We start from the raw sequence: 25,596 nt of genomic DNA, 5'->3' as shown, positions 1-25,596 counted from the left end.
ATAATTATTTAAACACATTATTTATCACCATACTTGTAAACTTTTTTAAAAAGTTTAACAACTTTATCATTATTGGACATGAAACATTAGAATATCACATACATACAAGAATCAACTAAACAAAAACAAAAAGAAAAATAATTTAAACTCAAATATCTCTTGTTCTTTTATTTAGAAAGAAAGTGTTTGTCCTCTCTCCAAGAATATATTCAACAGTCAATTTAAGATGCTGCTGTATATTATTATATAATAAATAATAAATAAGCATATTTCCTTTTCATTTATTGTATAGTTGCTTTACAACAACTACCATATGCAGACAGCTAGAGCACTCTAATAAGACCAAAAGTCTGTTGGGGGGGAGGGCGGTGGAGGGAATGGATGCATTCTTTGATGCCCTTGTAATCAGTAACCAGATGAATCAAGCAAACTATTGGTAGTTAGAGAATTTAACCCTCTAAAACCATAACAAGCAATCCCCATCTCTGGCCACTGGAAAAAAGAAAAGGGGTGGCGGAGCATTTCCTATATCCTCTCCGTTGTGGCATATATTGTGATTGGAGTGAGTTTAGGCCAATGTCTTTTTGAGGAAGAGCAGGATTAGCAAGAGTAGAGAAATCTCAATCATGAACTTTGGAGCTGTTACATGTTCAACAATTCTCTCCCACCTGTAAGTTCAACCAGTAGATAGCTGCTGGTAAAGCCTGTTGTCCATTTCAGGGTCTTCATCACAATCAAAATAATTATTAAAGTAACCCCAAAAAATAATCAGGCAACTTATGACTGCTACATGTATTTGAATCCAAATCAACTGGTCCCTTTTAATTTTTGGTATTTGAGGTTGTTAGGGATTGAACATTGGTCAGTAGAACTAAAAGTCTGTACTTTATCAACAAATGACACAGCTAATCTAAAATCTACTTTGGAATATAGGATAAAACATATTCTAAAAGATAGCAAATCAGGAGCATGATGACATTCCCAATTATAACATCAGCCATCGCCATTGGTACATGCAGATGCAAACAGCTATTTTCATGAACATCTAAGATCATGGAAGTCGTTGCATTATGCCTAGAACAAAATGTGCCAAAATCTAAACTAGACCTGTTAATTGGACGGGCCGGGTTAGTTTTCGTTCAGGTCAATTCCAGGTTCAACTTGTTTTGGTTCAAGCTGTTTTGGGTTCAAGTCTTTCAAGTTTGAGACTTGGTTTTTAGGTCGGGTCATTATGGGTTTAGATCATTTTGAGTAAGTTCAAGTTCAAGTCGTTTCGAGTTAAAGTAGTTTTAGATTCAGATTGTTTTAGGTTTAAGTCAATTCAGGTTTGAATCATTGACTTTTTTTATAATCAAATTAGATTGAATTGAGCTTTCAAGTTAGGATCAAAATTGACAATACTAATATGAACCCATTAAAATAAGGATGTAAATGAGTTCTGAAAGAACTGGACTTGCAGATGCAAGCTTATTGTGAAGTACACTTACCAGTTGCCTTCATCGGTGCTTTCATTTTCATTATTAATTTCCTCCTCTGCAAGTTCCTCTAAAATCGCACGTTGCCGGTTATTTATCTCACTGAAGGAGGTAGGGAGGAAGAAGAATGAGACAATAAAAATTAGGAAATATGTTTTCACAGTAGTATATTGGTCTAAGATGAATAAAAGATAAAACCCAGGGCCTGTGTAAAAGAAAGTTTTCATACAGTACCAAAAGAAAGTTATGAACACTCAGTAGAAAACAGCAATAATAACGACACATATAACAGAATGCTCTGATATCTTTAGACTAACTAGACAGAAAAAGATAGCAGTTACCAATCTATCAACCACAATTCACATAGGGATTAGACAGAGGCTATAGTTTACAAGTATAAATAACCACATGAAGCAACTTAGATTCTACCAGCACAGTCGGATACTCAGCTATAGCAAGCACTCATGTATGTGCACCAACGATGAAAGCTTCCATTTCCATAAGGCAGAAATGATCAGCAGAGTAAACAATAAATAAGATCAAGCATTTTTGAGGCAATATGGTTCCCACAAATCTAACCATGACTGGTATAGTATGCTTAGCTTTCAGTTTATATTTTGATGAAATAGCCTATTGAATTAAAATGATCTTAGCAGATTATCCAACTTCACTCCACATTAAAGGAGAGAGGGAGAGAGAGAAGTAAACTTTGTAACCAGAGTCGTCATCTTAATAAGCATCATGAGAATTTTTCTTATGGCCAGAAGCATAATATACTCAACTAAGCCTCAGTTAAAAAGGTAGACAGATAGGCATGCATCAATGGAATGAAATATCTCAGGTGCCATCCTCTCCAAACAGATCCATATATCTTCATATCAACAATCACAAACGTAGAGATAATCCAACCAACGATATAAACTGGAATAAGCTAAATGAAACTTACATGGGCAAATTAACACGGAAACGGACATATTGATCTCCATGATATGCTAGAAAACCATGCTTCGGCAGTCCTGCAGGAACTCACAAAGAAAGCACATTCATGGCAGGAAATTGCACGAGTAAGTTTAAGCAGCACCTAGGAAAAGGGAGCGGGAGTGGCAGTAGGGAGGAATGATTAAAACATGCCTTTGCCTCTTAGAGCAAGAAGTTGTCCATGTTGACATCCTTTTGGGATCTGATCATTTCAAAATACAAAATGGTTAATGCTGGACACCTTGATGCATGTCAACTGTTGAAAAATTAAAAAATATTTCGGGCTCTAGACAGTGGGCTAAAAAATTATAACGTATCTTTATAAACATGAGAAGTTCATTCCAGGTTTCATACTTTAACATGTCCAAATTTGGATAAGACTGAGGCTCATGTCCAATGATCTTAAAAACTCAGAACATAATTTTGCATAACTAGATTAGCTACTCTAGTAACAGAAATTTACTTTTGCCTTCAATCAACTCTAACTGAAAGGTAAATTGTGTAATACAAATAAAAAAGTGGTACAAAACCAAAATTATTACTTTCACTTGAATCTTTCCTGAGAGTGTAGGCACCTCCACTGCACCACCAAGAATTGCCTGTAAGAAATCCAATATTGATAGAATTATTTGAATTTTCTAAACAAATCAATAGAAGTTCCTTGATAAGGTAAGAGAAACAACATAAAGTTTAGTTCAAGAAGGGAGAAAGTATGCACACACTTAGAAACCAACTGAGATGTTTTTACTAATAATAAGAGATAATATATAGTATAAGCACATAAAAAAGATCCAGGTGAGAGAAACAACATCAGGAAACAAACATATAGTAACAAAAAAAAAAAAGCTCTATATCAAATGTTTCAAATACGGTGAAATTGCCCATCTGCTCTAATCAGATGCAGTAGTAAGTATTTTGCATGGAACAAATTCTTACTTGTGTAAAGCTAATATTGGAGTCGACATAAACATCTGCACCATCTCTAGTAAAGACAGGATCATCTGCAACCTAGATTACAAAATCAAAGGTGATATATATCTCAAGAAGCAAATAGCAATTAGTTATTGGCTTCAAACTAGCAAATCAATGTAAAAACTTATCATATTCTGGCTTCAGATAAATGTGTCACATGTATGCCAGCTCAAACAAAAAGTAGAACCACAAATCTAATGACCAGAATTATGAAATGCAGTCTACACTTGCACATAATCACCCTTAAGAAAACAGCCCTTAAGTGAGCTTTATAGAGATACAAGGCAATAGAAGTAACTCCACCTTTATCTTAATGAACAAGTTACCAAGTTGACTTCCTTGTCGCCTAATATTACCAGCTTCTGGTACACGTATTGTATCTCCAGAATCCACACCTAATCCATTATTTTAGAAGAAAAACAACTGCAATCAACAAACTTAGTGCTACTATCTTAAGCAACATATTATGTTTTCCACTGACGGTAGACCATTCATGTGAACAATGTTCCATCCTAGAACTTGTTTGGCATTCATAGATCCATGCAAAATTCAGAAACTAAAAGTAGCCCTAGCCATCTTTGATCTAGCTAGCTTGAGAAAATGAACTTATCATAGAGATGGGTTAATTAACAATATTACATAGGAAATTTCTGAACAATCAAAACCAAAAACAAACAAGGAAAAAAAAGAATATATTAGGATTGAAATTCATCCTAAGATATAAACAAAGTAGTTGTAAAAGATTATCTTAAAGCTACATTCTAAATCTTATAGAAATATATGTGCAACCACTTTCCGCATATAAACTGCTAAGAACCAAAGCTATCATCAAACTTCTGAAATTAAAATTTGCTTCATCCAAGACAAATATCTAATACTACCTGCAGGTATTGTAACTTTAATTTCTTTAACACCTTCAACAACCCCTGAACCTTGGCATGACATGCAGTATTCCTGAATCGTGAGTGAAACCTTGTCAACATGGTGTACAAGTAAGAGAAGAAATGGGAATGTTTTGCTAAAATCACATCAGACCTTGATTATTCGGCCCGATCCTTTACAAGCATGGCATGTTGATGTAAATGGAGGAATTGTAATCTGGTTAAGAGTTAATACAGTATAATAAATAAAATGGCAGGGTTATCTTCCGAAAGTGAATACCATTTGAAAGACTTAAATACTAATCACCATCAAAATAGATTGTCAAAAAACTCACTGTCCCTGAGCCTCTGCAAATTGAACAAACTTTCACTTTGGCATTAGGCGGATAGCCACGCCCATCTGCATTATGCAATAAACAAGGCACAAGAAAACTATATCATGTATAATGAGGAAAGAAACCAATTCTTCAGACAAATGGAAAGAGAATACAAACACATCTGACAAGATGCTGGAAAATATTTGCAACAAATTAAGCAAAAATTGATTTCTAACAGTAACGAGATTATGAGAATACATATTAAACAAATGTAAATTGAGTGCTACAGGGATTATGCATTTAGTGGATTACATTTGTGCTTGTATGGTTCTTGAACACAACATGATTCCAACAAATTTTAGGCGCTACTTACCACAAGAATCACAAGTTACAAATGCATCAAACTGTAGATCCTTCGTGCATCCTTTAGCAGCTTCAGAAAAAGAGAGCAAGATCTCTGTCTACAAGTTTTCCAAACAGAACATATTTTAACTTGAAATGTAAGGCATGAAGCTAGTAGAAACCTTCAGGATAGAAAAATGTGTTGACCTGGATATCTGGTGCAAATTGATCCATCTCATCTTGAAATATCTGCAACGCATCAAGTTTCAGCATTTTTGAGCCATCATGATAACCAAATCCATAAAGACAAGAATAGACAGAGGGAACACAAAATACCTCAGAAAAAATCTTAGAGAATGAATCAGAGAAGTTTGTTTGATAAGTATATCTAAACCCCTTTGCACCACTTGCATCATAGAATCCAAACCCTTCAGCACCATTTGCACCATATCCCATGTCTTCTGAACTTCCGGCACGCATCTTTTTCATAAAGATTCAGAGAGATTCAATGAGTTTAGAAACAACATACATCAAACTACGGATAATTTAAAAGCCCTATCCGAACAAAACATGGTGGCAACAATAGCCTAAAGCACCAATAGTAGCAAAACCGTATAAGCAATTCACTTCTGGAAGGTAAAAGAAAAGGCAAGTACTACAACTAATAAGGAAAAAGGGGGAAGTATTAGTTACCGTATCATATTCTCTCCTCTTTTCAGGATTTTGCAAAGTCTGCAATTAAACACAATAAACGATTGAATGGAAAATGTTTAACAAGATTTCCAAAAAAATACTTTTATATTTATTTAACCAACAACTAGAAATTACAAACCTCATAGGCATCTGTTATCTCTTGAAACTTCCTCTTTGCAGAAGGATTATTTTTATTAGCATCAGGATGGTACTTCTTGGCAAGCTGCATAACCAAACAAAACAATAAAAGAATTCCCCAGATGGTTTCTACATGTTAATCATTAACAGTTTAGTCTACTCACTGCATGATATGCCTTTTTAATCTCATCTCGGGTGGCATTTTCGGGCAGCCCAAGAATTTCGTAGTAATCTTGTTTAGCAGAGAAGTGAGACCCTAGAAAAACAAATTACCTCAAGAAAATTTGAATTCTTAACAATTTCAATCCCTCAAGTTCAAAAGAAAAAGTAAAGGGAAAAAACCTGTTGAATGAAAATATCGCTCTTTCAACGACATTCCTGGGGTCATGAAATCAAGGGGTTTCCCAGTACCAAAACTGCAACTGTGCAAAGCTAATTCCCCCCCCCCCCCCAAGAAAAGAAAGATAAAGATAACTGTTACTATTAGCTTATTATTAGAAATGGGCATTCAAAAATTAAGCTGTAATACCTCTTTCACGATTTAACGATTGGAATATTATAGAAAATTTCCTAAACCCATCGCCTCCATCAATCGTCCATTCGACAGGCATGGTTGAAACCCAATGCCGTCGACACTGCACGTGAATACCCGCGAAATAAAATCATCAATAAAGAGCTAAAAACGAAGCATAATTCGCCGAATTAAATTGAAATTCAGTATAAATGGTCAATAAAAAAAATTGGGTCGAGCGTACTTACTAGCCTTAGCCAATTGAATCTCCCCATTAGGAGCTGAAATGTTGAAAGATATTAAACCTTGAACCAAATTTGATGAACAATTTAAATGGGAAAAAAATAAAAAAAGAATTGTTGAAATGTTTAGGTGTCAAAGGCAATAAAAAGATTCAAAGAAGTCGTGTTGCGCAAGGAAGAGATTAAAGGGGAAGAAGAAATGGGGGCGATTCATTGGGTTGCAGTGGAATGGTAAATTATTCTAAACTGGAAAGTTCAGGGTTTTATGTAAGAAGGGGTTTAAGACTATTTTTTTAAAAAAAGCTTTATTGCGTCCAAGAAAACGGCAGCGTCTTTTTCCAACTATTGGGTTCAGTACGTACCAAAGAGTTTATCTCTCAACTTTGAAGCGCCAAAGAAACTGAGAGCTGAATTATTCGTCCATGACGACACTGATAGGTGGTGGGCTTAGAAGGTGAATTCCAGAAAAGCCAATAGATGAATGATCTGCCAATTTTGGCACGCCTCCACTCAATCTTTTTGTAATGCTTTTGCCGGTCACCAAAATAAAATTTCACTAAATTAATGATAGAGGATCAAAATGAAAATAATTTTTATCTGTAGTATTTAAAATGTAATTTTTTTTTGTACCTACAATAATAATTTATGAAAATCGGATGATTAAAGGTGTAATTTACCCTTTTTATATTATCAAAAGTGATGCTCCATTTCGCATACCAAACAATCCCTAAATATTATTAGGCTTATTCATGGTTCGTCCAAATCTGAAGGTTCTCCTGAAAAACGAGAGAGTTTGGACAAAATACGAGGCTCAAAAATTATTTTTGAATAAAATTTGAGGCTCATTTTCTATATGGGTTGAGCCTAGTGCAAGATTTTTTGCTCGAGCCTAACTTGACCCAGCCAAAATATATTATGTTATAAAAAAATATTGTACTAATTATATATGTTAAATAATAGTTATATATATTTATATTTATATTAAATCATTAACTCAATAACAATTAAATACATTACCCAAAATTTAAATAATAAAAAAAACTTACCCAACTAAATAACTCAATCCAAAATATAAAATTTTAAAAAATATATGCAATATAATAAAATATTTTTTGTATTTATTTGTGTTTTTTAATATAATAAAATATTTATTATATTTATAGTAATGTTTTTAATACAAATACTTTTTAATGTGTTAGAAAATTTTTATTTTAGCGTTTTTTTAGTGTATTATATTTTGTAAAAAATTATTTTTAAATAAAAATTAATCTAAAAAAATCAAATATGAGCATGTCGAGTTGGGCCAAGATTTACCTTTCTTAAATTGAGTCGGGCTTAGACAAAAAATAAACCCATACCTTCAGCCCAGCTAGACCCAAACTTGAAAAATTAGTCTAAATATCTTACATGAGCCCAGGCCAAACCCAGATCGGCCCATGAGCACCTCTATCAATTACTCACATCACAACATTAGTAATTAGGGTAATATAATCTAAAGATGAAAATGAATAGTAGAAATTAGGTATCTAATTTAATTTTTGTAAAGTTGTAGATTTGGATCATATTTAATTTTAAATGTTTTAATTTTTATTCATAGTAAATGTGGAGTGAAGGAGGTTATTAACAATTAAATATGAATTTATTTTATTTTTGTGAATAATGCATTCGAATAATAAATATTTGGATTTGTTTTTGAATCCGTTATTTACTTTATTTTTAAAAATTTTGTTTAAAACTGTTTTATATTTACTAAATGTAAATATTTAGTGGGTCCATATATAATTTAATTAACTCAATTTGAATTTAAAAATAATAATCAAATTAAATGTAAAATAAATAAATTTGAATTTTGAAGTATCGACTTGATAATGGTCATAATAAAAGAGACATTAGGTGACAAGTATGCTTCCTTGAAAAGATCCTCATAAACCATTAAGAATATGTCGTTTACAAAACATAAAATATTCAACCAAAGTTGCCCTTAGATAAAGAGTGAGTGATGTAGCTAGAAAAATCGTCGTTTTAGCTACCAAAATAGTGTACTCCATTGCTCCCCTTTGAAAGAACCTCGTAACAATTAAGAGGGTGTCGTTTACAATACAGAAAATATTCAACCAAAGCTACTCTCTTCTGTTGAACCGACTCATTTCATTTGTCACATTTCGATGCTATTTTCTTCACGGCATCCTTGTCCTTAAAAATAAAAATTAGGATAGTGTTGATAAAGATTAAAGAAGAATTCCCATATCAAATTCTCAAGAAAGTTGTCACATTTCATTCTCTTTCCATTGTTAAGTAAAAAGAAGAATCATAAAATATGGTAAGAGTTCACAGAGCCTAAGCATCTTAAGCCTTCTTTTTAATCAACAATACCAAAACCTCATTGATAATTATATATTATTTAACTTGTTAAGATTGCGTTCTCATTTTATAAAAGGACCAAAATTCACTCCATGTTGTTTTAATGATAAATAATGGGTATATGTTTAATATTTAAGAGAGAATAACTCGATATGTTTAATAATGGGTATATGTTCAATTCCATCTCAGATAAGTCAAGAAGTCTGGACTTGTTGGGAACAAGATTGGATCTGATTTTGTTTTTGAACCCATTTATTGATATTTTTATAACATGGCTACTTTAAAGGCTTGACTAACCATTTTTTTTGGCCTTGAGGATCTTTCTTTGGTGGTGGAGGTGGTGAGGAAAGCTGTTGTTCAACTTCTGACGATTTTTTCAGCTTATCTACAGAACAATCAACAAGATAAACAAATTTGACATTATCCTCTCCCAGAGGACTAATATTTGGATCACCATTTATCCACCGTTTGTAAAACTCAAACTATGTTAATTTCTTGTAAAAAAATTTCTTGTAAGGCTTGTAAGCTTCATTATCCATGCCTACAACACACTCTTCAAAGTTTAGCTCATGGCACAATTCACAGGAACATATAAGATCCCATGGGCAATGTCCTGTAATAGGATCTTTAAAATAATATAGAGGTTTTCCATCTGCTTGAAAACTCTCTATAAGAGCTGATTCTGATCCTGGACTTCCAATTTGAAAAGGTTACATCATCAACTGTGTTGGGAAGATTGGTAGTGTAGACTGAGATCGCAAACGGTTGTGATCAAATCGAACTTCACTGGTTCCATCTGATTTAGTGATGATCTAACTTTTGGTTGATCTGATAGGTTGATCATGATCATGCTGGTGGATTTGCCCATAGTTTGTTACCCACTTTTCTGGAAAAAGTTTCAACAACTCTTGCTTGGGTATTTGTTTTGGTACAGGCACACAGTGAGGCTCTTCTCTGGTATTAACAGAAATGAGAAGAGAATCTTCAGAATTATGATTCGATAGCTTAAAGGCATGATCTTGAAACCTGTACACTATTTGATAGTGAAGGGTTAATGTAATTGCCGATTCAACTATTTCAACACCAATAATCTGGATCTAAACTTTCAAGGCATCCAACAAGTTTGGATCTTGAAGTGACATGGTAAAGTTAAGAAATAAGGTTACCATCGCCATTCCTGAACTCAGAGTGGCTTCAACTGTCCCAATACAAGCGTCCTGATGTCTTTTATACCTGGAATCTAACAGAGCAATCCTAGAAACAACTGGTTTCCCAGGTGTTCCATGATAATTGAGAGCTAATCTGACTGCACCAAAATGGATATGTGAATATCCATGTTGAATCCAATCATATGGGAAATTTGAAGGAATATCAAGAGTAACAAATTGTTCTTTATGACCCCCATAAATCAGATATTTGTCGAACTTCGAGGACTGGACATATTCTCGAACATTCTTGCAACTGGTACTGATTAATGACTTTATACTCTTTATTGGGGAAAAACTAGGTCTTTGATAGGTAGAGTATGGATTTACAAGTGGCAAGTCCGTGGCTTGAACATTTTCTTCCTCTGTGAAGTAGATTACCTCATATAATGAGGATATTTTCTTCGCGGAATGAGATTTTAAAGGGAAAGAAGGTAAGGAAATTGGTGCTTTTGAAGTAGAAAGTCTAGAATTCATTTTTTGGAGAAATCTCTTCCTTTTCAACTAGGATTCTCAATAAAAGAAAATCTTGGAGCACTAGCTCGGATACCAAATTGCTTATAGAATTTAAGGTCGAAATATCTGAAATTAATGGGTTTAACAACAAGTATGCTATGCTAGAAATTGGGCCTTCCTCCTTGGCCAAAAAAAAAAGGCACTGCCTTTTAGCTGTCAAACCATTAATTCTGAATACTTCCTTAAATACAATATCAATTAGTACCCCTGGTCTAAGTTTAATTTCAGTTGTGCAAGATCCATTGTATGGCAAGCACAGAGCATACTTTTAAACTCACGGGAGATTTTATTTTAAAGATTGGCCTATGTTGATCAGAAAGAGAACAAGAAATATGTAGAAAGACATGTTTTTAAAACAACCTGCTATTTTTATTTAGAAGCTATTCGATGATTACAACTGAAAATTGTTTTCCCTTATATATAGGAAAAATCTGGAGGATGAGCTTTTTAGGACTTATTCCTCAGACTATTTTTACAGACAAACATGATAAGAAGGAATCTCCTTTACATAACAAACAAACTTACTTTTATGACTCATATAACAAACAATAGGGTAAAAAGGTAATATTAATAATTTTAGTGATTTGAACAATCACAACTTGGATAATTTGATAGATAGTAATAACTTTAGGTGACTGAACATACAACTAATAGACTATAACTTGGGGTAATATGGTAAATAATGATAACTATATTAGTGGTCATTTAATTCTTGATAAGTTTTTCTTTTAGTCACTCAATTATGAAAAATTACAAAATAATCATTCAATTAATTAGTAAATTATTTTTTGTCCTCAACTATGAAATGTTACAAAATTGTCACACAATTATTATTTTGTCTTGTTAATCACCAACTGGCTAACAATAACAACTTTTTAAAATTGGCCTAGCAACAATTTTAACCTTCAACGATATTACTCTATACAAGCTACGATGCTTGACATATGAACATATTGACTAACAACAAAACATAGGGTAAATTATACTTATAGTCACCCAATTGTTAGTAATTTAATAAATTACTTTTTTATCACCAAATTATGAAAATTTATAATATTATCAAATAACTATTCAATTTTGACTCTTTTTTTGTCAAATAAGGCTAATTATAACAACTTTTAAAATTAGCATAAAGGTAACTTTAGTCATCAACGCCAAACAAGTCTTTTATCTTCCATATCTTATGAAATTACCCCATCTTTATGGCAAAATGAAATATGAGAATATCAAAGAAACTTACCAACAAGTTCAATAGGAAAGGCAGAACATTTCTTAGCAGTTGCAACATTTTTATCTGGTACTGACAAAACAGCATCTGGAGTAATATGTTGTGTTCTATTAAACCACCACAAACTTGTCTCATTAAGAATCAGAAAATTGACATCCCAACAATGATCCCTTCATCTCAATTACTACTATAAATATTCACCATCATCAAGAAGTAGCAAGAATAAAAACCTGGCCCTTGAATGGGATAGAGGCAAGAATCCTATCAAATGCACTTTGACGATAGTAGTCACTAATACAAGATAACCCCCACCATCATATATATCTTTAACCTGCACAGATGAATTTTTTTTAAAAAATCCCATCTTTTTGAAGTTACCCTTTGTTTGGTTGTCAAGAAAAAGCACAAAACTTGAAATCATAACAAAGACAAATTCGTAAAGCAAAATAGAAAGAAAAGAATCATGTTTCTACCTTGCCTCTAGTTTTGGATTTCAGACCAGAAGCTGTCAAATGAAGATTAGTCTCTGATAAACAACTGTGAATTGAGTCGTGTCTTTTATGGTGACACGAACTTCTTCTTTACGATAAGAGTTGAGCAAAGAATCGAAAGGTGGATATTTTTGTTGGCTTTGGCTGCAAAAAACCGAGAAGGAGACTTTGGGATAGTTTATGGACTTGGGTTTTGCTGCAAATGAATAGATTGATGGGAATAAGATGGTTTGAGCAAGGCTTTTGGAGGAGTTAACTGGGGTTAATATTAGCATTTTCGGTTTCTTCAATATGAGACATTGTAAAACACACTGGTATTTTTATTTAGAAGCTATTTCATGATTACGATTGAAAATTACCACTTCAGTCCTAGGATAAAAAAAAAAAAGTTTTTAAATTTACCAATGCTATTTTTGTAAGAATATTAAAAAATTGTGCATATATAGTTTTTTTTAATTGATTAAATAGGTCATTTATTTTCAAGATTTAGGAGAACAGATCAATTTTAAAGAGAGTGTAAAAGCGCGTGTAACTGGAAGCATTTTCTAAAAATTTTAAAAAAAACTCGTCTAACTGGGCGCATTTTTCCTAACATATTTTCTACCAACTGTGTAGAAAACATGTCTATGGACGCACTTTTCACGCTTTCTCTCCAAAATTAGTCTATTTCCCTAAATCTTTAGGAAAAAGAAAAGTCTATTGGGCCAATTAAAAAAATAGGAGCTTAATTTAGCCTAAAATATGAGTGAGCAATAAATTAATTTAATTTGTGATATTTAGTCATTTATTATTACTTTTTTTTTAGCAAAGAGAACGGAAATTTTTATGTCAAACTATTGTACTACATATGTGATAAATAAACATTTTTCTCATGTTATTACACCTGTAACCAAGTGAGACATAAAATAATTTATCTTGTATGTTTAATAAACAATTTTTATATAATTGAAAATAAAAATTTTAACTTTCAATATTTTAAATGTGTTTGATAATTATTTTAAATTTTTACTTAAAATAAAATTTTCAACAAAAAAAGAAGTGTTAGAATAAGATAAATAGATAAATATCTTGACTTGTATGGAGTGATCGCTAAACCACTTGTCAAGCACTTATTTGGCATAAGTTCAAACTGTGTTACCTCATCCTCTATCCATATCAATGTATCAAAAAGATAGGTAAGTAAATAACTACTTGTCATTTAATATAAAAAATATTAAGTTGGTTTTATTTTATTAAAAAATTTTAAATATAATAGCATTTTCTTGAAAAATAAATATTTAAATTATTATATTTAATTTTTATGGAAAACTATCTAAATAATATAAAATATTATATTAATAAAATTAAGATTAAAATTAAAAATAAATATATTTTATTTTTATCAAACAACATAATTATACTACGTCGTTATATTTAGTTGAAAAATAAATATTTTAATCATATTTTAGGAATGTTTTAATGTTTAAAAAGGAAGTTTTCTAATATAATTGTTTTTTATATTTTATTTAGATGACTTGGTAATTTTCATAATTAAATTATTGTTTAATTATTATATTAATTTTAGATTTTAATATATGGGTTTCAATAAATTCTATATGTTAATTTAATAATTAAAATATTTACTATAACTTAAACACGTTAATCACGTTGTTGTTAAGATTTTAATTTTCTCTGCTAGTTTACTTAAAAATATATATATGATAGACTTCAGGCCGAAGAAAAGAACTTTGACCCAATGTCGAGAAGCTAAATACAACAACCCGTACAAAAAGACATGTTTAATGGAGATATCGACAAGAACCAAAAGATCTACGTCCACGTCCTGGACCCGCGCGTGTTACTCAACATTTCACATCTCATTACGTGCTTTAACAGAAACATAAAAGTGCACACATCTCAAGGCCACGTATACCACTGAATCACTTAAGCCCAACCAATCCGGTTCTCTGAAAACCGGGTACCTAAATAAACCCCCCGAAGCGTAGCGTTTAAGAACTCCACACCTCCCCAATTTCCTCGCCGTTGAAATGCCTGATAATAACTTAGGTCAAATTATGATTCCAGTCCTTCTATAAATTTTATATTTAATCCTTAATTATTCCAAGCAAGACTATTAACTAATTTAGATTAAGATATTGAATGGGTTTTTAAAGGGTATTTTAAGATAATTCAGATAATTATTTTAAAGAAAATAATTAACATCATTTAAGTACTATTTGGACTAATAAAAGATATTAGAAATGTAAAGGGTTGAAATTGAAATTTGACCTAATAATTTAATTAAAAATCTTTACCATTTATGATGTGTTTTACTAAAGTTAATTTGATTCTCAACAACCCGGTTAGGAATATTACGAAAATATCTTTCCATAATTAAAATAAGTTATATTATTCAATAATATTTTAGTATTTTATTTTAATAAAACTAATAAAATATACATATGATATGATTTGAACCCATACTGGTTATATTATTAAAACCTTCAATTTATCACTCAACTAAAGATTTATTTTAATAAATTTTAATATGCACAATTTATTATCTCCACCATGTGTATATTCGTACATACTATTTATTAAGTGTTTTCTTGAGTTGGTATCATCCTCAACCGGTCACTAACTCAATTAGAATATTATAAAAATATCCTTCCGTAATAAAAATAAATTATAGTTTTTAAGGTATTTTAGTCTTTTCATTTTAACAAAACCTTAAATTTACTACTCAACTAATGTTTTATTTTGATGTTCTTTTATAAACCATTTTAATATGCACGATTTATTATCTCCGCCATTGTATATATTAATAATGTTGTTAATTGAGTTGGTATCACAAATCAACTCGATATTAACTCACAATTGATGAAAAATCATGATAAAATATTGTCTTGCATTTAATATTGTTTATCGATATTTATATGTTTAAATTTCATTTTATTCATAATTTAATCTAGTTTTTTTTTTAGTATGACTCTTATTTCAATCAAATTTGAAAAATAATCTTTCAATTAAACTTTGTTTATTTGTTTTAATCAAACTCGATTAGTCTAGATTATTTTATTATTATTTTACCTATGAATTTAGCCTATAAATAGGCTCTTTTACAATCTTAGAAAATACACCCATTAGATATTAGAACTCATAACACATTTAAAGAATTTTGTGTTTACGTGGTTTTTTGTTTTTGGATTTTCGGAGTTTAGTTTTTATTTCCATCTTTTGTACTCTTCATTCTTTTGTCATTAGAATAAAATTATCTTTGCTCGTGGTTTTTTTATCCTCTTTGGAGGGATTTTTCCACGTTAAATTTGTGTGTTCAATTTCTCAATTTATTCCGCTATTTTTTTTAATTGTTGCTTAATCGGGTTGATCCCAACAAGTGGTATCAAAGCTAGTTTAATTTTCATAGATCAGCCCATTCAGAGATGACAGTAACAATGTTTGAAATTGAGAAGTTCGATGGTGAGACAAATTTCAATCTATGGCAGGTTTGAATGATGACAATTCTAGTTCAAACCAGCTTGAAAAAGGTTGTTACCAGGAAAAAGTCTGAGAATCTAAATCAAACAGAATGGGAAAAGCTTGATGAAAATGCCTTGTCTGCAATACAGTTGTGCCTCGCGAATACGGTATTGCAGGAGGTATTGATGGAGAACACCTCATCCTCCTTGTGGAAAATGTTAGAAACTCTTTATGCGACTAAGTTTCTGACTAACTGTTTAATGTTGAAACAACGTCTATTTACGTTTCACATGAACAAATGTGAGCTTATTAGAGATCACATCAGTCAATTCATTACCCTTTTAAATGATTTAAAGAACGTTAAGGTTCATATTGACAATGAAGATCAGACTATGCTATTATTGTGCTCTTTACCCCATTTATACAAGTCTTTTAGGGAGACCCTGATTTATGGCAGAGACAAACTCTCGTTTGAATATGTGAAGGGTCATTTGTTGAGTAGAGACAAATTCGAAAATGAGTTTGGTTTGGATAGCAAGGCAGATAGGCAAACTTCCGTTTTGGTGGCATCAAAGAAACGAGACAAAATGTGTCGCTATTGTAAAAAGTTAGGTCACGTCAAAGCAGATTGTTATAAACTGCAAAATAAAAGAGCTGCTGAGAGTAACGAGGAAGATGTAGCTGGTGTTAATTTGGTCGATCAAAGCGGTGATTATTTCTTGTTAGTGTTAACGAGTGATAACTCCAAGCTCACGTTCGAGTGGATCCTAGATTTGGGATGTTCTTTTCACATGTGTCCCAATAGAGAATGGTTCTCCACATACAGTTCAGTTAAAGGTGGAGTTGTGCGCATGAGAAACGATTCATTTAGCAAGGTAATTGGTATTGATACTGTTAAAATTAGGATACACGATGGGACGATTAGAACACTCTCAAATGTCAGGTATGTATCTGATTTACGAAAGAATCTCATCTCCTTCAGTATTTTAGACTTGAAAGGATGCAGAATCAACATCAAGTCGAGCGATATTAAAGTATCTCGTGGAGCTCTCGTTTTGTTAAAATGTAAAAGAACCGACAGTCTTTATATTCTGGAAGATTCTACAGTGATCGGTGAAATCGGACGTCCCTCATCCGTTACAGAGTCGAATTCAACTCGTTTGGAGCGGAGACAACTTGATCATAAGAGGGAAAAAGCTATAACCGTTTCGTTAAAGAGAGGTTCTTCCTTGGATGCAGGTTTTGAAAAGTTAGGGCATTATGTTTGTGAAAATCAGTCTCAGGTTAATTTTAATTCGGCAGCGTACAAGTCGAAAGCTAGAAGTCTTCCAATTTCTAAGCACATATTCGACTCAATTAATTTTCTGCATAGTTCAAGATAGGCTTGTGGCAAGCTTTGGCAAAGATTGCATTGTGGAAATATGAGTCAATGTGGAGATTTGTTGAGTACGACTCCTATTTTAGTCAAATTTGATAAATAATTTTCAATTAAACTCTGTTTATTTGTTCCAATCAAACTCTGATTAGTCTAGATTATTTTATTGTTATTTGACCTATGAATTTAGCTTATAAATAGACTCTTTTACAACCTTAGAAAATACACCCATTAGATATTAGAACTCATAATACATTTAGAGGATTTTGTGTTTACGTTTTGAGGGTTCTTTGTTTTCAGGTTTTCGAGGTTTAGTTTTTATCTCCATCTTTTGTACTATTCATTCTTTTGTCATTATAATAAAATTATTTTTACCGGTGGTTTTTTTATCCTCTTTAGAGAAGTTTTTTCACGTTAAACTTTTGTGTTCAATTTATTAATTTATTCCGCTATTTTTTTTATTTTGCTTAATCGGGTTGATCTCAACATTTTTATTTTAATATCGTATATATTTCAAATATTTTAATTAACTTCAAACCATACGTTTTATTATTTATTGAATGTTCTGTATTTTAAATCTGCATGGGTGATAAATTTTTTAGTATAAATAATATAATTTATTAAATGTGTGTGAATAAGATAAAAAAAAAAATCACCCCGAAATCTCTTGGCCCGGAAATTTCTAGGTTTTCCGATTTGATCCTCCGATTTTCTCTCCCGGGGTTTTCCCAATTATAATACTTATATCTGGTTTCACTGATTCTTCTTCCCTTCTTACTTTCTTTCATTCTCTCTTTACCATTTTTCAACCGAGGTCCCCCTTCTGTTGGAATCTGTGGCATTTTTCGCTTTGTTTAAAGGTTCGTTCTTCGCCTTTAATTTCTGGGTGTGTTTTTTGGGGGGCTTAATTGTTTTATGATTGGGTTGAATTTTTTTTTTGAATCATGGAAGAATAATAGGATTTTGATCTTGGGTTCTATCTGGTCCCAGGAGAATCCACTAAAAAAAGCAAATAGGATCAAATTTAGTATCTTGATTTTCATTTAAAAAAAATTTTCCGTTTTAATTAAATATATCAGATTTTTAATTCCTTCGCTTAATTGGGTCTCACAAAATTTTTATGGATTACTGAATCAAATTTTTTTATAATTATTTCTTTTCGTTCTTGATTTACAGGAAAGCAGTAAAATTGGGTATTTCGTTGATTATCTTTAATTTGTTCTCTTTCTGAAACTTCAATGTACCGAAGATCTAGTTTTAGATAAGATTGTTTACATTGAATAATTGACTTGATGAGAAAGAAGAGGAAAGGAAGTGAAACCAATGTATCTCCGGAGGTAACCAACAATTTTGCACCCACTTGTGACTCTAGATCATCTAACATTAGGTCCCATTATTCCTTAGAAGATTATGCAAGGATCAAAAAAAGGTGCAAAGAAGATGTAGATGCTCATCCTATTGGTTCATGTAAAAGTAGACTAGCCGGTGTCGCGACCGCCCCACCTTGCGGTGCATCTTCTTTGGTTCCTCCGGGAAGAGGTCTTAAGAGGAAGATAGGGTGTATTGAGGTCATTACACGAACTGGTCGGAAGAAAAAGATTGAGGATGATTATGTTAAAGGCGACCCAATTGGACAGGGGAAATTCGGGTTGGTTTGGTTGTGTAGGTCTAAGACTAGTGGAGTAGAGTTTGCATGTAAAACCTTGCATAAGGGAGAAGAGACAGTTCATAGAGAAGTAGAGATAATGCAGCATTTATCTGGTCATCCGGGGGTTGTGACTTTGCAGGCAGTGTATGAGGAACCGGATTGCTTTCATCTTGTAATGGAATTGTGCTCTGGAGGTCGTTTGATTGACCAAATGGCAGAGGGTCAGTATTCCGAGCAACGTGCTGCTAATATTTTTAAGGATGTGATGTTAGTCATTAAGTATTGTCATGAGATGGGAGTTGTGCATAGAGATATAAAGCCTGAAAATATTCTCCTCACAACTTCAGGAAAGATAAAGCTGGCAGATTTTGGTCTTGCCATGAGAATCTCCAATGGTGAATATCTTCAACCTACTTCGAAAAATATTGCCTTTCCTTTTTATCAAACCTTTTAAATTGTCGCATTGGTTATTATCTTGTAACTCACTATCCAAATACTTGGAGACCTAGAGTTAAGTTTATATGGTCCCACTGTTTATCAAATATGGGAACATCATAACTGATATTGTCTTCGAATCCATTGCACACGTGCACGAAGGAGAGGTTGAATATATTCAACCTACTTTGAAGAATATTACCTTCCCTTTCTATCGAATCTTTTAAATTGTTGCTTTGTTTATTATCTTGCAACTCACTATCCAAATATTTGGAGACCTAGAGTTAAGTTTATATGGTCCCACTGTTTATCAAATATGGAAACATCATAACTTTGAGGTTGTCTTCAAATCCATTGCACACATGCACGAAGGAAGAGGTAGAGACCAAATTAAATTGTTGCATGAGACGACAAGGGAAATTTTCTTCCTGTCTGGCCGTTACATATTACCCTTTCTATATCCAAATCTATTTATATTTTTCTCTAAGCTGTGGCTAATGCTTTTAAGTGACACAACTTACTATTTACTACAGGTCAGACTTTGTCTGGTTTGGCTGGAAGTCCGGCTTATGTTGCGCCTGAAGTACTGTTGGGAAATTATTCCGAGAAGGTTGATATATGGAGTGCTGGCGTGCTCTTACATGCACTTTTGGTCGGTGTTCTTCCATTTCAAGGAGATTCCTTGAAGGAAGTGTTTGAGGCCATCAAGAATGTAAAGCTGGATTTTCACTCGGGGAAGTGGGAGTCTGTATCTAAACCCGCACGGGATTTATTGGCAAGAATGCTGACGAGGGATGTTTCATCAAGAATAACGGCCGATGAAGTACTAAGTAATGCCCCCAACTTTCTCTTTCTAAAATACGTAGAATAATTAAATAATAAATGCATTTTACTATAAGTTTGTCAAACACCCTTGCATCCATCAATGAATCATGTCATTTTGCTAATTATATATTTAGGTCTCAGCTATGAAATGTAGATGAATGTTATCATGTTATCTTCGTTTCTTTGGATTTATGTGGTCATTTTATATTCCCTTTTTTCCTGAACAATCTGTTATTAGTTAGAAATTTATATTAGGACTTGAATAGGGGTTGCTGACACTACAGTTCTTTGAAATAACTTAAATTTTATTGAATTGTGTAATGTCAGGGCATCCATGGATATTGTTCTATACCGAGCACTCATTGAAGACATTATACACTAAATCGAAGTTGAAGAATCCAGTAGAACCGTCGGTCCAAAAATTCAATTCTCCCAGATCCGAGTCAAGTGCAACGAGTATAGACAGTGGTTCTTGTAGTCAACGTCCACATCTAGTCTTATCGTCAAACAGTTCAAGCTGCAAGTCTGAGGAACTAGATGAAAACGGGGTGGTGGATGTGCTTGCAGTAGCAATTTCCCATGTGAGGATATCGGAACCAAAGAGGAGTCGACTTTGCAGTCCCCCTGGACCTATAGAGCAGCAGTGTTCATCTAATTTGACTGCTAACAACCTCTGTCGAGCCTTCTGATCCACAGCTGACACCGCTAACATACATGATTATCTCTCCACTGTCTTTTGAGCTGGGGGATTTAGAGAGAATTAACCCACCCTGGTTGCAATTTTCAGTGGCCTAAAATGATGATTATGGATGGAAACATCAATCCTGGTGACAATGTTGTCATCTTTTTCTGGCTTCAAAGCAAATCGTGTTAACTAAATAATTGTACTAGCCTGGTGAGCATTTGTCTATAGAATTGATGTAAATAGTTACTTTCAAAATCACTTCTCAGTTGTACAGGTACTTGGTAATGGAAATGAAAAAGGTTTCCTTCGTTAGTGACGTAAGCTATTTTTGTTATTGAAATGAAATGTTTTTTAAATTGAATTGGTGGTCAAATCGGTCAGGTTATTATTTGATCGGTTAGATTAAAAAATTATTAAAAATTTAAAACCTCTGTCTGGATTCATACTTCGGTCAGTTTCTAATTCAGTCTGTTGATTCCGTTTAGTTAAAACAAAATTGTTAAAATGTGTATTAGAAGTTTGATATCAGTAAAAAACATGAAAATTTTTGTATTAAGAGTCGGATTGTATTTAATTTTTTTCTCAAAAAATGAATAAATTAATCATTATATATATATAATAGTATAAAGTACATGCAGCATGCCTTGAATAACTAATTATTCTATAAATTATATTAGTTTTTAACAATAAAAATAAATAAAATAAGCTACCATATAAAAATTAATTTACCCATCCACTCAGTTTTAAGGCTAATATACGAGGATCACTCAACTTTGGATTTAGTTGAAGCCTCTAAACCTAACATATGAGTATCAGACAAAAGCTTGGGGTTCTTAATGAATACAGATTAATTACAAACAGCTGGGCATAATTTGATTTAAATTAACATTTTCAAGGCCATAAAAAAAAAAAAAAAGGAAAAACTTGGATGTTGAATCTTAATAAATAACAATACCTTTAATAAAATTTATGTTGAGATTTACAAGTTCAGTATAACAGAAGGCAAAAACATCCAAAACATTAAAAAATAGCAGCGTGGATTATACAAATCATGCATTAGAAACTAGGGATTTATAAACGCAAAACATCTCTTTAGGATGAAAGAACTAGCGTTCTTACCATAGCATTAAACCTAGAAACATTGATGTCTTTGTCAATTATACAGCTGATAAAGTCATGAACAAACAAAGTTATACACAACCAACTTTGCTGAATAAATTTTCGATCCCCGTTCAACAATGTATCCGGCAGTCTTGCGAACTTCATCTCCTGGATACTTTGGACCACATGTAGACAACAAAGAAGCAAAACAGTGCAAAAAGAACCACATGAACAATATGGTTTGACCCATGCTTGATTATACTCTTGTTCAGTTTCCTGATGTTGTTCTTCACCCCTGCTTGAGCTTTAATCATGGTCATTTGCTGTCATAAAGTGAGATTATATGTTCAGGAAGCGGGAAACCAAAAAGAAAGCCTTTTTTTTCAAATATAAATCACAAAGCACTACGTTATGCCGTGCTATCTTCAGCTATCTTCAACCAACAATCATTGTTCAAGACAAGAAACTGATAGAAATTATTAGCAGGCATGATAAAAAGCAGAGAATCACTGCAGATAATAGTTTTCTTTTGCATTAAGGCTTAGCAACCATGAACTTGATTACTATCATAACTTCACCTCCTTGTCTACCATAAAATTCAAAGAGATGGAGAAAAATAATAACAGGATGAATCATAGAACAAGGGGGTGCATTATGTTCAATCATAATCAATATTTTCTTAAACAATACAGCATATGAACTGAGAGGATAAAGAAAAGGACATTTCCTACCATACAAATTCCAAAGGGAAAACTATTCCTTAATAACTCTAGTGACAGATGAAGATTTTATCACCATCTTTTTACACGATACACTTGATAAATACCATGTCAAGTGCAGATAAGCAATGATTATTATTTCCCTTTTTTTTTCAGGTTATTTTCCATGACTACAATGGTTCAAAGAATTCAGAATTTTATTGCCCCTCCACTTCACTTTGATATTATAGTAAAACCACAAAAATGTGTTTGATAAACTAAGGTGGTCATTCCTTATGTGCAAGCAACAATACATCATCGCAATTTTTCATATGCAAGAAACTATAAAGAGAACAACTGTGAAGAAAGCGTAGATTTAGCAGTAATAATTAATAAATACCAGCTGATCTAAAAAGTCCTTCTGAAATTTTGCTTCTGATCCTATCTCTTGAGCAACCTGTAACAGATTTAAGATTAACACAACTCAGTCAGTTAAAGGTAGAGAATGAATATTTCATCAAAAAGAAAAGGGGGTGGAGAATGAATAGGAAGGAAAAGAACCCTTCCCCTCGCCCCCAAACCCAAAAGGGAAAAAAAAAAATCAGAAGCTAAACTTAGCTTCAAGTGTCAAGATACAAGTCGATATGGACAAAAATACAAAATAACTCCAGCAAGAAAAGGAAAAACATATTCAATGCCATTAGAAGATAAATTCTTATAAGCCTTGTTTATCTCACTTCAAACTGACCTTTGATATTCATAAACGTTGGTTTTAATTTTTAATTTTCAATTTTCTTTTCAAGAATGAATATGCCCAGAGAAACAATGACAACATCATGGCATCTTCTGAGAACTCAAAGCTATCCAAATGCATGACAATATTTTATCTAAGCAATAAATTAAACTCAAATTTTAGCTTGAATCCTTAAAAGCCAAACAAATGAAGGCAAAAAAACACACATCAAATTATCAGCGAAATCCTGTTGAACTTTATCAATTCAATTATATCATTTATGCAATTCATCCAATATAAAAGGGAACATCAAATATATCATAAAACATGAATTTAGAAAATAAATCAACAAATAGGCGATAAAGGTCTTACGTTTCTCAATTGTTTAACTTGGCTACGGAGACCAGAGATCTCATCGTCCAAATCAGCATGCATCGGATCAATACGCAATTGTATCTCATCGGAGCTAGCCACCGGTCTCGTGCTTAAACCATCTCTGTTTCAATAATAACAATAAAACAAAATTACCGCAAAAAAACGAATGAAAAAGGAAACCTAATAAATTCTTAACTCTCTGGATTCTCTGAATTATAAATGAATCGAATCGAAAGAATTTCAAGAAGAGAAAATCAAACCTTGATCGGTAAGGAGCCGCACCGCCGTAGAAGGAACCGCCACCGGTTCGGTTTGAGGTCGACGCCATCGAAACGAACGACCGGAAAGTGAGCCAAAAACGTCTTAAAACAAGGTAACTGAGTCAAATCGGATTGAAAGAAGTACAAATCGACGCGAGAGCTCTCGCCCGATTTTGAAAGGTTTTATTTATAGTCTTTAATTTCCCCCAAACACCTTTTTATTTTTTGTTACGACGTTGTTGAGAGAACGATCTACCGTTGGTTTAACAATCTAGCGGCTCTAATTTTTTTAAATTTTAGGTAGATTTTGTAATTTGCCAAACTAGGGTCTAAGGAAAAATAAAATTAAAATTTCGTCCTCTTCATATTTCACAATTATTCTTTTCCCCTAAAATTTCAAATTATATATGGCAAACTACGTAAGGTCATCCAACTATTAGTAAATTTTAGTTAGATCACTTAAATTTAAAAATTATAAAATAGTACTTGAGTTATCAAATTTGTTTTTGAGTCAAATATTCGTTAAATCACTAACAGCACGATGATTAGGTCTTTAAATACATGACATGGAATTTTAAATATAAAATAAAATTACATGTAATTTCCACGTCAGTTATTTGAAATAAAATAGAATGAAATTAATTCTTAAAATATTTACAAAAATTAATATTACAAATCAAAATGTTTTAAAATCTAAAGTAAAACTTCATGCTGAAGGTTTAACATCTTGTACTTTTAAAAAGATAAAATATAAGTTTTATTAAATAGTAATTTAAAAATATTTAATAATGTGCAAAATAAAAAATAAACTTAAAATTTTTTAAATAGTAAAACTCGATTCAATTTGAAAAAATCAAGAAAATTTAAATTTTGAATTATTTGGTTTTATTTTTAAGTCAATTCGAGTTATTTATTCAAATAAGTTCGAGTCGAGTTAAATTTTACAATTTGAATAACTCGAATAATTCAAATAACATATTGGTATAAATACCCTTTGACCTCTGTCAATTTTGAAAACGAGCAAATTGGTCTATCTCTCAATAAAAATTACAAAAGAAAATCAAAATAATTTTCTAAATTCAATATATTTATAAAATTATATTTTAAAAAATTTAAAATTTTTAATAAGATTCTAAAGAATATATATAGAAAGTTAAATTTTTAAAATTTCTAAAATAATAGTTTGGAGAATAAATTAATTAATGGTTTAAGTTTATAATAGTTTTAAATTTTTAAAATAATAGTGTTTTTTTTCTTCTTATTTTGCTTTGAAAATTTTTCAAATATATATGGTTTGAAGTTTATATGCTCTAATATGGAATTAATTATACTATAACAATATTTTAATTTGACATGTTTATTTTTTTAACTTATCTTGAACAATTTCATTTGATTCGACCCGACTAGAGTTTCATTTCAAGTAACTTGATTCGAAAAAAATTCAAATTAAGTTAGGATGATAAAATAAGACTCGCTAACTCGATTAATTCAATGTTTTTTCACTCAAATTGACTCAACTCAATCAAGCACTTACCCCTATTAAAAAAACAGGATAGCCGAATAGCAAATCGCTCAATTTGGGCCCTTGTCCAATCAACCTAAACAAAAAGCAAAAGCTTATAAATATCTATGGAACTCACTTATACTAGTTT

General features: G+C 32.0%; 3 protein-coding genes and 1 long non-coding RNA gene across 7 annotated transcripts; 1 reads left to right on the top strand and 3 right to left on the bottom strand.

Moving 5' to 3' along the window:
- Positions 1-141: 141 nt before the first annotated feature.
- LOC105773868 (chaperone protein dnaJ 1, mitochondrial) lies at positions 142-7,055 on the bottom strand. Of its 3 annotated transcripts, XM_012596041.2 has the most exons (20): positions 6,912-7,055; positions 6,556-6,588; positions 6,326-6,431; positions 6,139-6,228; positions 5,961-6,052; positions 5,798-5,881; positions 5,659-5,697; positions 5,302-5,445; positions 5,173-5,214; positions 4,997-5,084; positions 4,642-4,706; positions 4,461-4,523; positions 4,307-4,379; positions 3,729-3,820; positions 3,390-3,461; positions 2,996-3,052; positions 2,607-2,655; positions 2,422-2,491; positions 1,488-1,577; positions 142-668 (listed from the first exon to the last, which is right to left on the bottom strand). In XM_012596041.2, exons 2-20 carry the CDS (start codon positions 6,580-6,582, stop codon positions 569-571), a joined length of 1,443 nt encoding a protein of 480 aa, XP_012451495.1. In that variant the 5' UTR covers positions 6,583-6,588; positions 6,912-7,055; the 3' UTR covers positions 142-568. The 3 variants fall into 3 exon arrangements, with proteins under 3 accessions (XP_012451495.1, XP_012451496.1, XP_012451497.1); XM_012596042.2 differs by lacking the exon at positions 6,912-7,055 and having other exon boundaries at positions 530-704; positions 6,556-6,897; XM_012596043.2 differs by lacking the exon at positions 6,912-7,055 and having other exon boundaries at positions 574-723; positions 6,556-6,897.
- A 1,390-nt stretch (positions 7,056-8,445) lies between these two features.
- On the bottom strand, positions 8,446-12,624 carry LOC105774851 (uncharacterized). 2 transcript variants are annotated; one of them, XR_008197012.1, is made up of 3 exons: positions 12,333-12,624; positions 11,872-12,190; positions 8,446-9,864 (listed from the first exon to the last, which is right to left on the bottom strand). It is a non-coding gene; the product is annotated as an uncharacterized LOC105774851 (long non-coding RNA). The 2 variants fall into 2 exon arrangements; XR_001127574.2 differs by having other exon boundaries at positions 8,446-8,742.
- A 5,200-nt stretch (positions 12,625-17,824) lies between these two features.
- On the top strand, positions 17,825-21,098 carry LOC105773880 (serine/threonine-protein kinase PEPKR2). The gene is made up of 4 exons (XM_012596059.2): positions 17,825-18,044; positions 18,361-19,227; positions 19,801-20,097; positions 20,420-21,098. The coding sequence occupies exons 2-4, from the start codon at positions 18,477-18,479 to the stop codon at positions 20,779-20,781; spliced, it is 1,410 nt and encodes a 469-aa protein (XP_012451513.1). The 5' UTR covers positions 17,825-18,044; positions 18,361-18,476; the 3' UTR covers positions 20,782-21,098.
- Positions 21,099-21,715: 617 nt separating this feature from the next.
- LOC105774210 (bet1-like protein At4g14600) lies at positions 21,716-24,140 on the bottom strand. Its single transcript, XM_012596612.2, has 4 exons — positions 23,945-24,140; positions 23,682-23,805; positions 22,977-23,033; positions 21,716-22,201 (listed from the first exon to the last, which is right to left on the bottom strand). Exons 1-4 carry the CDS (start codon positions 24,010-24,012, stop codon positions 22,040-22,042), a joined length of 411 nt encoding a protein of 136 aa, XP_012452066.1. The 5' UTR covers positions 24,013-24,140; the 3' UTR covers positions 21,716-22,039.
- Between the last annotated feature and the right edge of the window lie 1,456 nt (positions 24,141-25,596).

This window comes from Gossypium raimondii, chromosome 6 (genome assembly GCF_025698545.1).
Source record: "Gossypium raimondii isolate GPD5lz chromosome 6, ASM2569854v1, whole genome shotgun sequence".
Taxonomy (NCBI): domain Eukaryota; kingdom Viridiplantae; phylum Streptophyta; class Magnoliopsida; order Malvales; family Malvaceae; genus Gossypium; species Gossypium raimondii.
Note: the sequence above shows the minus strand (reverse complement) of the source record. Positions and strands in the feature narration are given on the sequence as shown.